At 36.7% G+C, this 13,661-nt stretch overlaps 1 protein-coding gene across 3 annotated transcripts in view; it reads left to right on the forward strand.

The window, feature by feature from the left end:
- The window catches only part of FKBP15 (FKBP prolyl isomerase family member 15), an 88,986-nt gene that overhangs the window by 43,841 nt on the left and 31,484 nt on the right, over positions 1-13,661 (forward strand). For all 3 annotated transcript variants that reach the window (XM_051980014.1, XM_051980015.1, XM_051980016.1), the window contains 4 exons: positions 5,820-5,930; positions 9,329-9,431; positions 9,851-9,957; positions 12,852-12,969. In XM_051980014.1, the coding sequence (XP_051835974.1) occupies positions 5,820-5,930; positions 9,329-9,431; positions 9,851-9,957; positions 12,852-12,969 (439 nt within the window). The remainder of the gene's footprint in view (positions 1-5,819; positions 5,931-9,328; positions 9,432-9,850; positions 9,958-12,851; positions 12,970-13,661) is intronic.

Below are 13,661 nucleotides of genomic sequence, written 5' to 3' on the forward strand. Positions count from 1 at the left end.
CAGGGGCTGCTGAATCTGCAAGCCTGTTTCCCTTAGCTTGAAGTGAATCCCCTTCTGTTGTCTTTTATAAAATATAACAGAAATCTCTCTAAGTCCATGAGCAATTTGCAGCAATTGTAGAATTTCCCCTGCATATTTAATGAAGGAATTATTTATTTATTTTTGCTATCAAGAGTCCCCTTTCTTTTCATATAGCCCCATGAGCTTGCAAAACATAGAAGACATATTTGGAGTTAATATAGATGTTCACTTTCATTCCTTTCTCCAATTCTAAAACTCTGGTTCTGAACCTGGTGGGGGGTTAGACTCTCCAATGGTTGGTCTATAGAGTGAGTTTAGAGACTTCCTCCATTAGAAGGAATGAGGCAGCCATTGCTCTAAGGTAGGAGGGTTACCCCAGACACCAAGTTTCTTTGAGAAGTAAACAAGGACCTGGTATGGACCCAGGAACTGAGTCAAGGCCTCTAGGATCTGGCCTCATCTTCCATTAACATATAGAGTAAAAAGCTTTGGCCCAATCAGGGGCCCATTGGAGGACAATTGTGTCAAGGCCTTGAATAGACAGGTTTGGCAAGAACCAAAGTTAGGTCCAGATTCTAAAAAAAAATCCAGCCATGCCAGAAAAGGTCATGGCTGTTTCTTTCTTTCTTTCTTTTTTTTTTTTTTTTAATAACTTTTTATTGATAGAACGCATGCCAGGGTAATTTTTTACAGCATTATCCCTTGCATTCACTTCTGTTCCGATTTTTTCCCCTCCCTCCCTCCACCCCTTCCCCCAGATGTCAAGCAGTCCTTTATATGTTGAATGGGTTGCAGTATATCCTAGATACAATATATGTGTGCAGAACCGAACAGTTCTCTTGTTGCACAGGGAGAATTGAATTCAGAAGGTATAAATAACCCGGGAAGAAAAACAAAAATGCAAGCAGTTTATATTCATTTCCCAGTGTTCTTTCTCTGGGTGTAGCTGCTTCTGTCCATCTTTGATCAATTAAGGCTCTCTTTATCGAAGAGATCCACTTCCATCAGAATACATCCTCAAACAGTATCGTTGTTGAGGTATATAATGATCTCCTGGTTCTGCTCATTTCACTCAGCATCAGTTCACGTAAGTCTCGCCAGTCCTCTCTGTATTCATCCTGCTGGTCATTCCTTACAGAACAATAATATTCCGTAACATTCATATATCACAATTTACTCAACCATTCTCCAATTAATGGACATCCTTTCATTTTCCAGCTTCTAGCCACTACAAACAGGGCTGCCACAAACATTTTGGCACATACAGGTTCCTTTCTTTAGTATCTCTTTGGGGTATAAGCCCAGTAGAAACACTGCTGGATCAAAGGATATGCACAATTTGATAACTTTTTGAGCATAGTTCCAAATTGCTCTCCAGAATGGCTGGATATGTTCACAATTCCACCAACAATGTATCAGTGTCCCTGTTTTCCCACATCCCCTCCAACATTCCGCATTATCTTTCCCTGTCACTCTAGCCATTCTGACAGGTGTGTAGTGGTATCTCAGAGTTGTCTTAATTTGCATTTCTCTGATTAATAATGATTTGGAGCATATTTTCATATGTCTATAAATAGTTTTAATTTCTTCGTCTGAGAATTGTCTGTTCATATCCTTTGACCATTTATCAATTGGAGAATGGTTTGATTTCTTATAGATTAGAGTCAATTCTCTATATATTTTGGAAATGAGGACTTTATCAGACCTTTGATTGTAAAAATGTTTTCCCAGTTTTTTGTTTCCCTTCTAATCTTGTTTGCATTTGTTTTGTTTGTACAAAAACTTTTCAATTTGATATAATCAAAATTTTCTATGTTGTGCTCAATAGTGATCTCTAGTTCTTCTTTGGTCATAAATTCCTCCCTCTTCCACAGGTCTGCAAGGTAAACTATCCTATACGGCTGTTTCTTTGAGGAAGGTTCAGGGGGTGATAAGATTGCTTCCTCTCTGCTCTGTGCATTAGGGAGGTGGTAGTTAATTGGACCATGAACTTTAGTTATTGCTAAGCAGTTCTATGATTTTATTCAAGGCCTTGCACAATTTCCCTCTTAATTTTCTAGCAAAGGTGACAATATCTAATTTCCTACATTACATTAACAAAGCATTATAAAATGGGATTAACAAGGCTAACTAAACTTTTCATCTTCTTTTAGTTGACAGGGCCTTTAGAAGTCTGACTCTAGATAACGCAAAAGGAGACTGTTGCCATAGTCTTTAAAGTAGTAGAAAACTGCTTTTCTGAAGTTCCCAAATTCTTAAATCTTCTGTCAACATAATCAGTGCAAATAGATTATATTTCATAACCCTTTAATGGGCTTTAATTAGAGCTCCTTTAAAATTGCTTTTACTATATCTGAGATAACAAATTTCACTGAGCTCAGTGTATTTTCTTTCTCTCCCTCTCCTTCATCCATGTATCTCTGCTACAATCAGCGAAGGAGAAAAAAAAAAGAGAGAGAGACTTTCTTTTCTCTATACATTCATTTATCTCAACATTGACATTGTATGTTGGTCACATCAAAAAGCCCATAAAATTATCAAATATAAAGCAATTATAGTAGTTTAAACCTTGCCAATAAAGCAGTTAACATTCATGTAGCATTTGTTTTATGTTAAGCATTTTTGCAATCATGTGATCTTCAAAACAATTGTTATTATTTCTCTTTACAAATCAGAAAACTGGGCAGAGATAATTTGCTATAAATTACATAGCTAATACATATCCACAAATGAGAGAATAATAGGGCTTACCAAATGCAGAGACTGATTAGCTTTCTTACTTCACACTGTTGTGCTAGTCGGTGCCAGGGGGACCCAGATTCTTCTCAGGCAGTTGCTGGACAGAACCTGCTGAAGGCTGGGGTGATTGGTGCCAGGATCTCTCTTTGATGGTAGTTTCAGATGCCGAGGTTCAAGGAATGCTGATTATGGAGCCAGATCCCAACTCCATCTCCATTCCTCCCTCCTGGGTTGGAAAGGTATTTGGACAAGGTTGTGTGGGGTCTCAGTGGCTGTTGGCTGCTTCCCGTATTTCTACAGATGAAACAGAATTTTAGTTTCCCTACAGTTCCTTAGCATTCTCTTAATCTGATCTAAGATAAGAGGGGTTATCAAACAGAAGGACTTGGGCTATATTGATCTTGTTAGCAATCCCCACAACTAAAATAGATATACTCAGGACTCCAAGGAGTGGAGTGGAGAGGGTCCCTTAATACCTTTTGGGATGCTTTTCCAAAGGAACAGAAAGGAGCTTTGGATAAGATAGGAATCAAGAAAGAGTTAGCAAAATGTTGCTATTTACCTGTGTGATGACCACGTTAGCACCTTGGATACTTTAGGATTAGCCGGAGAGTCAGGATCAGCAAAAGTCCTTGATCTTTATTCTTTGGGGACATGAACGGGAATGGTAATGTGAGTGGAATCGCACCTCTGGCTTTCTCATCGACCCTCTAAATCCTGCCTCAGTCACCCTGTATGCCAAGTGCCTATGCCAAACCTGCACAGAGTAGTGGGCAGGGCCATTCTTTCTCCAACCATATACTAATAGAGTATTGTACAATTGGTAATTAGTGCACTTAAGTGCTCGGACCTCAGTGCATCAACTCAGTTTCAGCCCATTACATACCTACTTTATTTTTCCTTTTTTTTTTTCTTTCTTTCTTTCTTTCTTTCTTTCTTTCTTTCTTTCTTTCTTTCTTTCTTTCTTTCTTTCTTTCTTTCTTTCTTTCTTTCAAATGGTGTAAATTCCTGGAATTATCCCTAATATTTCAGGAATTTTTCTTGCAATCTTAAAATGACTAATTGCCAAATTTGTTAATCAGTGCTCTCAATACTTTGAGAATCTGCTAAGATGTTATTTTAATTTTAATTAATTAACTTTATTTCTATAGCCCCCAGCTTGACCAGAGCTGAGATCCATAGGAAGAAATTAGGCTTTTCCTTTTATAAGGTGGGAGTCAAGGAAGTAAGAAGTCTTCTTAAATCTTTCCAGCTAGTAAAATCTAGCTCATAGAACAAACGTGATAAAGACATTCTGCACAGAAATGTAGACACAGACTAAATGACATGAAAGAGGACTATCCCATCTTTGCTAAAAGCCATCCTATAGCACTTAATCTTCTCTGGTATCCCAGAGAAAGTGAAAAAGTGGCAAAGGTTCCTTTAGGAACTTTGTGAAAAATGGCAAGATTTCCAAGTTTGGGCATTCCCAGTCAAGGAAAATTTGCTGAGTGTGGAGCTCACAATGATTCAGACAAGCCTTTTTCCAGTTGCTTGGGTGTCTCAGATATGGGATTGAGGGAGAAAAAATTGGGGAGGCTTACCTTGACAAGGAGTGAATCAAACCAGAGGAGGCCAGGTTCTCCCCGTTTGGGCCACCAAATGTTGAGGTTCAGAAGGAACCCCAAAAGGCTGGAGTCACAGAACAATGTTGTGAGGGGTCTCAAAATAATTTGCAGGCTTGAACTCATCTCTCAGTCAAGGGGCAAAGTTTATTGTAATTGTAATGCCAATTGAAGCAGGCTAAGTTCCAAAAGAATTTAGTAAAAAACCAGGAGCAAGGAGACAAATGTATCCAGTTCTTCATGTCACTGATATGCTCATTTTATGGCCTGGAGGTAGAACAGACGAATGGTCTCAAGAACTTCATTATCACTGACTAGCAGATTATGTATCTGACAGTAAGCAATATTTGTAGGACTAGTCTAAGGCCAGAAGACTTTAGAATCATTGACAGATTGTTAGAACAGAAGCAATCTAAGGTCAGGGGAATTATTAAAATTATTGCTATATTATATTTCTCCTAGGAGCTGTATCCTCTCACCCCTTTTCATATAGAAGCAGCTGGGAAGTTGTCAATCATAATAGTCAACATTTGTGGTTCTCTAAGGTTTTTAAAAGCATTATATTTAAATTGTATGCAATTTAAAAAGGTGTAGGTTATTAAAGGAAAATGGTAAGAAAGTAATGGCTGATAGAGAAGTAATATAACATCTCATAGTTTGGCCAGCACCACCCCCCACTCTATCCTGCCTCTCTTGTCTTAAGTTCTAGACTGTCATTACATCCTCACCCATCTCCTTCCATTTCCGTTCCTTTGAAGATCTCTCGAGTAAAGTCACTTCCCCTCTCCAGGCCTCCATTTCCTAGTCTATCAAATGACTTAAGTTGAATTAAAAATTATCTAAAGTCATTTACCCACTTTCAAATCCTGTGAGTTTCTAGATTTCAGTTTCATCACTTAGTATAAGTTCTTTCTATAACTCTTCTTTAAAAAGCTAAGCTCAGGAAGGTAGGTAACAACTATACTAACTGATAAGGATCATATTTTAAAATATCATAAACCAAATAATATCATTTCCAGGTAAGATGTTTAAGGGGGAAACAAAACATAATCTTAGGTTTCCAAACAATAGTTAACTTAAGTTCTACATAATTCTTTTACTGCTGTCTTCCTAGATCTCAATTGCTTCCATTTCAAACCAGCTTTCTAGTGTAGCCTCTCCCAAGACTGATTTCTAAATGCCTTAACTCCTATCTCGGTGTGCTGTGGGTTTGGTTTCATCCATTCCCTTCTGATAGTGAATCATCCTGATTTTGATAACTTCTAAGATAAGAACTAAGAGTGAGGGATCTTTGGGAGTAAGCCAATGATCTGTTTACATATTTTGTAACAGGGGGTAGAGAAATTGGGCAGCTTTAAGAGAATGAGATGGCCATGAGTTATAATCAGCATGAGAAAATAGTGGCAATAAACCATATGAAAATGATGCATTTTGTGACTTTTGTTCTCTCTCTAGAATCCCGATGTGACCAAAGCTAAACTGATCTCTAGGATGGCTAAAATGGGCCAGCCCATGCTACCCATTGTTCCTCCCCACCTCTTAGATTCCAGTGATTCCGAGATTGAGGTATGTCTTCTTAGATCTTCAGTATTAAAGGTTGGTGGCACAAATCTAGGGGCTTAAGGCTTTAGGGACCCAAGGCCAAATGGAGCATGAACTGCTATTTTTTTTGACCCCATTACAGATTTCATTGGCAAAGTCTTACACAGGGGGATTAAGCGTCTCTTTCAGATGTGGTTAGCATTTTTGCTGATGAACATACACAAGATTGCAATTGCTTCATTAGTCAAGAAGCAGTTTAAGGAGTGAATTAAACCCTCAACTAGCATTTTGCAGTGACACTGAAGATGATTGATTCTCCACTTTGGGAAATGCAGTTCTTTCATTCTTCTCTAACAATTTTTAAAGACCAAACTTAAACTAGAGTTTAGTAAGTTGTGGAGAAAGAGTGGAATGCTCACTTCTGAGAAAGAAAAGTATCAGAGGCTATGCTTTTTAAAGAAAAATAATGTTCATTGGGCAATTAGGATTATGTTCAAAAGAAATGGGTTTTGTTCTGTTTCATTTCAGTTTTTAATGGGTTTCATTTCAAGGCTTTGTAGAATCAATGATGGCAAGAAATATTAGATAAAAACCAAAAATATAAAAAATAGACAAATGTCAAACATCTGATCTCATAAAACAAGTCAAGGAGAAATAATTTAAGAATCTAATAACTTTGGGGGGAAAAGTTAGACATTATATGTCAAGAAATCACAAATGAAAATCGTATCCAGATCTATTAGAACCATACAACAAAGTGAAGATAGAAAGAATCCTCTGATCACTTCCTTAAAGAAGCCCCAAAAGGGTAAGTCCCATCAATACCATAATCACAATTGTGAGCTTCCGCAGTGAAGAAAAACTATTACAAATGTCAGGATTATATGAGACCTAGTAGCTTTATAATAAACAAGAGAAAATCTTGGAATATAGTATTTTAAAGGCAAAAGAGATAGCTTGACAACCGGGAATGATTCACTCTGCAGAACTAGAAATAGTGCAGTGAGTGAGGGGGATGAGGAGGGGAATGGATCTTAATTGAATAAAGGACTTTCCAGCAGTTTTGCTGAAAAATTCAAGAGTTCTAATCAGTGCAGTAAACAACCATATTGCAATGAAGCATGTTATTCTATTCCTGACCGAAATAATGGATTCAAGGGTAAAAAAGAAAAAAAGAAAGATCCATTTTTGGGCAAGGTCACCATGTGGATTTATTTTGCTTAATTATACTTATTTATTCTTTTTTTATTTCTTTTGGCTTTTAATTAATGAAGATGGGAAAGAAGAGAAGTTAGTAGTAATGCCTCAAAAAAATTTTTTTAATATTTATTTTTTTTAAATGCATGGAAAAAAAGAGGAAAGGAAGGGAATAAAAATTTTTATATAGCGTCTACTTCATTCTAGGTACAAATATGTTATTTGATCCTTACAACAACCCTATTATTATGTTTTTTTACAGTTAAGAAAATTGAGACAAATGATGGTTGCTTAGGTCACACAAATAACAGAAGGAAGTTAGAAGGAATCATAGACACATACACCCATATATATGAAAATGGATCTTTTAAAAATTTTAAGTGCAAAATTAAAAAAAAATATACAAAGAGGGAAGAGTTAAGGAGGGGGAAAAGATTTTGTATCCTACTCTTTGCAAGAAAGCTTCCCTGACTCAATCTCTCCCTCCCCAGCAGGTAGTGTATTCCTTCTAAGATTGTCTCCCTTTTACTCAATATATCTTGTATAAACCTAATTACAAGTATAAATTTGTTTTCTTCATCAGAATACTGGCTCCTAAGACTTTTTTCCCTTTTTTGTGTCTCCAGCATTTAGCATACTTCCTGATACAAAGTAAGCACTTAAGAAATGCTTGTTGACTTAACTGTACAGCATCCTCTACTGGAAGACTCTGGTGATAATAAACCATCTTCCTCTCAGAATATCTTATTCTGCTTTTGGATAGCTCGAATTTTTAGGAGATTATTCATATGTGGAGCTGAAATCTGCTTTCATCTATTGCTCCTTGTTCTATTTGCTAGAGCCATAATAACATAAAAATTTAGTTCCTCTTTTACGTACAATCCTTCAAATCTTTAGATAGCTATTATGTTCCCCATCTTCTCTTCTCCAGGCTAAACATCCTCCTTCTTCCTTCTGGCTATCATAAGATAGATCTTACATCCTTTACCATCCTGGCTAACCTCCCCTCCCCCAGATATACTTCATCTTTTCAGTATCCTTTGTAAAATAAGCACACAGAACTAAACTTGAGTAAAAACACTCAAGATTATCTTGTGCTCTGCCTAGATCATCTCTAATACAACAGCACCATTGTTTCCTTTGAGATAAACAATATTCCTTTCTATGTGTGGTATTAATTTATATTTTGGTTTCCAAGTCACTTTGTTAACTCATACTTTTCCTAGTTTCCAAATCTGTTGTCTATCCTAGTCTCTTCTAGTCATGTACCAATGTATTTCATTCTTTGAACTCATAGGTAGGATTTTCCAATTAATCTTATTAAATTTCATCTTATCAAATTTCATTTATTGTTCTAACCTATCAAAACATTTTGGACTCTAATTCTTGTATTCTGGCATGTCTGCTTCTCAGCTCCATGATAATATGTATTGTCTTAAAGCTGTTTCCATTTTCCACATCTTTTTCAATTAAACCACTGTCCCAAGTGAGTCTTTCATACATAGAGGTATAATTTTATTTACACACACACACACACACACACACACACACACACACACACTGTTCCCAATGCAATTGTTGGAGATCAGCCTAGTTCTTATTAGAGGAAAAAATAAAACTAGCATCTAAAAGAGTCATAATGAATTATCATTATTATTTAATATTTACTGAGTACCCAGAGATACTGTGAGGGTAGGAGCTGGGCTGGGGCAGGGGAAGGAGGGGAAAGGTGGGAGAAGTAGTTTGGAAAGGAGATGCTACATAATTTCTTAGGTTTACTTACCCTTATTCTATGAGAACAAACTCTTTCAGCCATCATAGATGGCTGATCTACTGATTTGAACAAGGTTAGGGTATCATCAGGTAGGACAAACATGAATAATTAGTGTGAAGGAAGATCAATTTGAAATCTTTAAAATTTTGCTTGTGATTACTAAAGATTAAATGTAATCTGCATATATAAGTTTTCAACTAGTCTCATAAGTATTTTACATCCATGGGCCCAACTCCTATGGACTTTCTTTTTGGCTAGCTTCCTTTCTGTTACCTGTCTACTGAGGAGTAAATACAAGGCTTGCTTTTAAGCAAGCTTAAAACAACACTTAAGGGTTTGGGGATACCCTGTATAACATATGATTCTACTTGTGGGAGAATCCCATACAGCATAAATACTTCTTTGTCCCCTGTCCTGTAATGAATAACTAAGACTTATGTACCTGCTATAGGACTTAAATACCCTACGTGGAACAGGTCAGAATATGATGACTGCATCTATCCATCCCTCTCCTGAGCCAGCCCATCCAACATCGCTGCCAAGGACATCACCAAGTAAGAAATTTCTGTATCTCTGAAGTGTATGAATTGGATCAATAAAACCTTTGTAGTCGTGTCAGTTTTATTCCTTGAGCATGACTTTAAAAAAAAAAAAAAAGAAATTCAGTAGTTCCATTTACTTTCTCTTCACACCTTAATAAGTTATTTAGCTTCCACAGTTCTAGAGACCTCACTCAGCTGAATTATCTTCCAGATAGTTGACACAGATCTTAGGGCGGAGTACCTAACATATAATACCCAAATGTCCTGTCTCATTTGTAGGGGCTTGCAGCAGAATTATAAGGTTTGATAGTATGGGTATATAAAATGAATATGGCTGAGGAATATGATAGTATACAGGCTATTAGTCAAACTGTAGTATCCATCTGTGCATCAAAGAGGTGAATAAAAATAAAAATTTTGTTTTATTTTAGCATCTCAACCATCAATCCCTGGGATCCAAGCGCCCTCTGCTGCCTTAATGCCAATTGCAACTATCCAGTCTCACTCAAATCTGCCTGGAAATTCCCAGTCCTTTCAGGTATTAATATTGATAAGGATGCAATAGGAATTTTTTTTTAAGGAATCTTTTGATAATATAATTCTGTTCTAGTTAAATCTGTCTTTACCCTTGTTAGTTATTCTGTAACACGTTTTTAAGCAAAAAGGTAGTTGAGGATTATATGTGAATACTCTTGGATTTTTTTCTTGCCCAACAAAGAGTGAAAGCTCACAATGTAGACTGGAAGAGTGATAGCAGGTTAGGGGGGCTCAGCTTGGAAGGTCTACTTGGCATGCTCAATGCTTCTAAAGTACCTCTTGAAAAGGGACCTCTATAAGAAAAAGGCTTCTGTGAATTGTCATCCCCATTCTTCTTAACAATTTCAGAGTGCCCAAGAACTTAGGGACCTATCACCAGCTTCTTTCAATATTGCCTAACATGGAGATGATCCGTAGAGTAGCTTAGGACAGGAGAAGGGATAGTATTTACTGGGATGCTCTGTAATTGATGGATATTTTGTATCAACCTCTTGATTTAAAGAGGAGCAAGTGTGGAAAGCAGATCTGCCACTTTGTAGACTGACATATTTCTGCATCTAGAGAGAGAACTATGGAGAATGAATATGGATCGAAACATATTTTCACATTTTTGTGTGTTTTCTTTCTCATGGGTTTTTTCCCCCCTTTGGTCTGATTTTTCTTACATGCCATTTTACAAATATGTTTAAAAGTAGTGCTCATATTTAACCTATATCAGATTGCTTACTGTATTAGAGGGAGGGGTAAAGGAGAGAAAGAGAAAAATTTAGAATACAAAGTTTTACAAAAATTAATGTTGAAAACGATCTTTACATGTATTTGGGGAAATCCTATTTTTAAAAAATCTAACAGATTTCATGTGGGATTTTAGTCAATAATTCTACCTTTACCCAAATATACTTATAGACACAACTTAATCTTTTTTAAAAGTCACTATGCCTGGCAGGTACGCAGCTTACTTTAAAATATATTATGGGAAAGCTAGGAAAGATGCTGAAAAATGTTTCTCTCTTCTCTTTCTTAGCAGGATTAGTTTTCCTGTTTAGAACTACTTAGCAAAGTAGATATGCTGCCAGCTTTCATGCTAATATAACTTCAAATTTTGATGATCTCATCCAGCTCTGAAATGTACTTAAAACAGTAATAACCTCACATCACAGTCTAGCTCTCTGATCTATTCTCTCTACTTTCACAGCTACCACCTTAATTCAAACTCTTATTACTTTCTGTACTATTCAGATTATTGCAGAATCTTCCTGTTTGGTCTCCTTGCCTCAAGTCTTACCACACTCCTTGTCAAACCTGACTGTATTGCCAGAGTAGTTTTCCTTAAAACACAAATCTGACTTGGTGATTTCTTGATTCATCCACTTACAGTGGCTTTGGTTTGCCTCTAGGATAAAATATAAGTTCCTTTGTTTAGTTTTTAAATCATTTTATTTAACATACCCCCAGACTTTCTTTCCAATCTCATTATTCCATCTCCTGTACTCTGCTCCTAGGTGAAAGGAACTTCTCTGTGTTCCTCATTCACAACACTCCATTTTCTTTCTTTGGGGCTTTACATTATAACCATTCCCCTTGCCTGGTATGCATACCTTCCTCATCTCCACATCATAGATGCCCTCTGTTCCTTTTAAGATGCTTCCCAAAAACCATCTTCTGCATGAGACTTTTCCTAATATTCCTCCTCCTTCCCAGAACACCTTGTATTTAACACTTTGTTCATATTTACTTTTCTTCACTTTATATTTGATTAGAATTTCACTAAGACTTTTGAGATACTATGTTTTGTGCGGTTTTTGTACTTGGTCAGATGTCAGCTAATTGTAAACAAGAATTGTTTCATTCTTTTTTTAGCACAGTGCTTGAAACATAAAAGGTACTTAATCAATACTTGATGATTGATTTGTCTTCTTGGTCAATCAGAGAAAAGTATGAATGAAAGGAGGTGACTAGTTACTTTCAAAATGCAGCTATAACTTTTTTTTTAATTAAAGCTTTTTATTTACAAAGCATATGCATGGGTAATTTTTCTAACATTGACCTTTGCATAACCTTTTGTTGCAAATTTCCCCTTCCTTCCCTCCACCCCATCCCCTAGATGGCAAGTAGTCCAATACATGTTAAATATGTTGAAATACATGTCAAATCCAATATATGTATACATATTTATACAGTTATCTTGCTGCACAAGAAAAATCAGATCAAGAAAGAAGAAAAAGAAAAACTAAGAAAGAAAACACAATGCAAGCAAATAACAACAGAGAGCGCGAGAATGCTATGTTGTGTTCCACCCTCTATTCCCATGGTTTTCTCTCTGGGTGTAGATGGCTCTCTCCATCACTGAACAAGTAGAACATCTCAGTGTTGAAGAGAGCCACGTCCATCAGAATTGATCATCATATAGTCTTGTTGTTAACGTGTACAGTGATCTCCTGGTTCTGCTCATTTCACTCAGCATCAGTTCATGTAAATCTCTCCAGGCTTCTATGAAATCATCCTGCTGGTTGTTTCTTACAGAACAACAATATTCCATAATATTCATATACTATAATTTATTCAGCCATTCCCCATCTGATGGGCATTCACTCAGTTTCCAGTTTCTTGCCACTACAAAAAGGGCTGCCACGAACATTTGTGCACATACAGGTCCCTTTCTGTCCTTTAAGATCTCTTTGGGATATAAACCCAGTAGTAAAACTGCTGGGTCAAAGGGTATGCACAGTTTGATAGCACTTTGGGCATAGTTTCAAATTGTTCTCCAGAATGGTTGGGATGTGTTCACAACTCTACCAACAATGTATGAGTGTCCCAGTTTTCCCACATCTCCTCCAGCCTTGGTCATTATCTTTTCCTGTCATCTTTGCAGCTATAACTCTTCAGTTTTCTTAGCCCTATGCAGGTATGCAGACTTATGCCTACCACCAAAATGCTACACCAGTCACTTCCCAACTACAGCCTGTAGGACCCATGTATCCAGGACCACTTTCTCAGACTCCTCATTTTCAAGGTAAGATAAAAAAAAAAAAAACCCAAATCATGATGTTTTTCTTGCTCTTCTTTCCTGACTCATTCTTGTTCTTTCTACTTTTCAATCTCTGAATGTGAAAAAACAAATTTACATTTCCTTCGCCATGACAGCTACCTTATTCCCAACATCTTATCAGCCCCTCTCCATTTGTTTTCTATCTCTCTTTTTCTCCCTACTTCCCAAAGCACTGCGATGTGTATAACATGAAGCAAAAATTGGCAGGCAAAATGTTTGGATGTTGATGACTTTTAGTTCAAGCATTTAAAAATAAAAAAATGTATTTTTTTAAAAAAAACATTAATATTACTTTCCATTAACACCATATGGAATCCTTCCTTGTTACAGAGTGTAAATAAACAACAAAATGAATACATTGACCATCCCGAACACATCTGTGCCATCTTCTGTACTTAGTGTCAGTATAGAGGAGAGAGCACCAGACATGCACCAAAAAGACCTGAGTTCAGATCTTTTCTCTATGGTTTGTAGGTTGTGACCTTGGACAAGTCATTTAGATTCAGCCTCAGTTTCTCCCAGCCCAAACATAGAGATGATAATAGCACCTACTTAACAAGGTTATTATGAGCATCAGTAAGCCATATGAAGCACTTTGCATGCTATGTAAATATTCACTCTTGTTTGCATAGTCTACTGCTCCTTTATTGAGAGGA

This window comes from Antechinus flavipes, chromosome 2 (genome assembly GCF_016432865.1).
Source record: "Antechinus flavipes isolate AdamAnt ecotype Samford, QLD, Australia chromosome 2, AdamAnt_v2, whole genome shotgun sequence".
Taxonomy (NCBI): domain Eukaryota; kingdom Metazoa; phylum Chordata; class Mammalia; order Dasyuromorphia; family Dasyuridae; genus Antechinus; species Antechinus flavipes.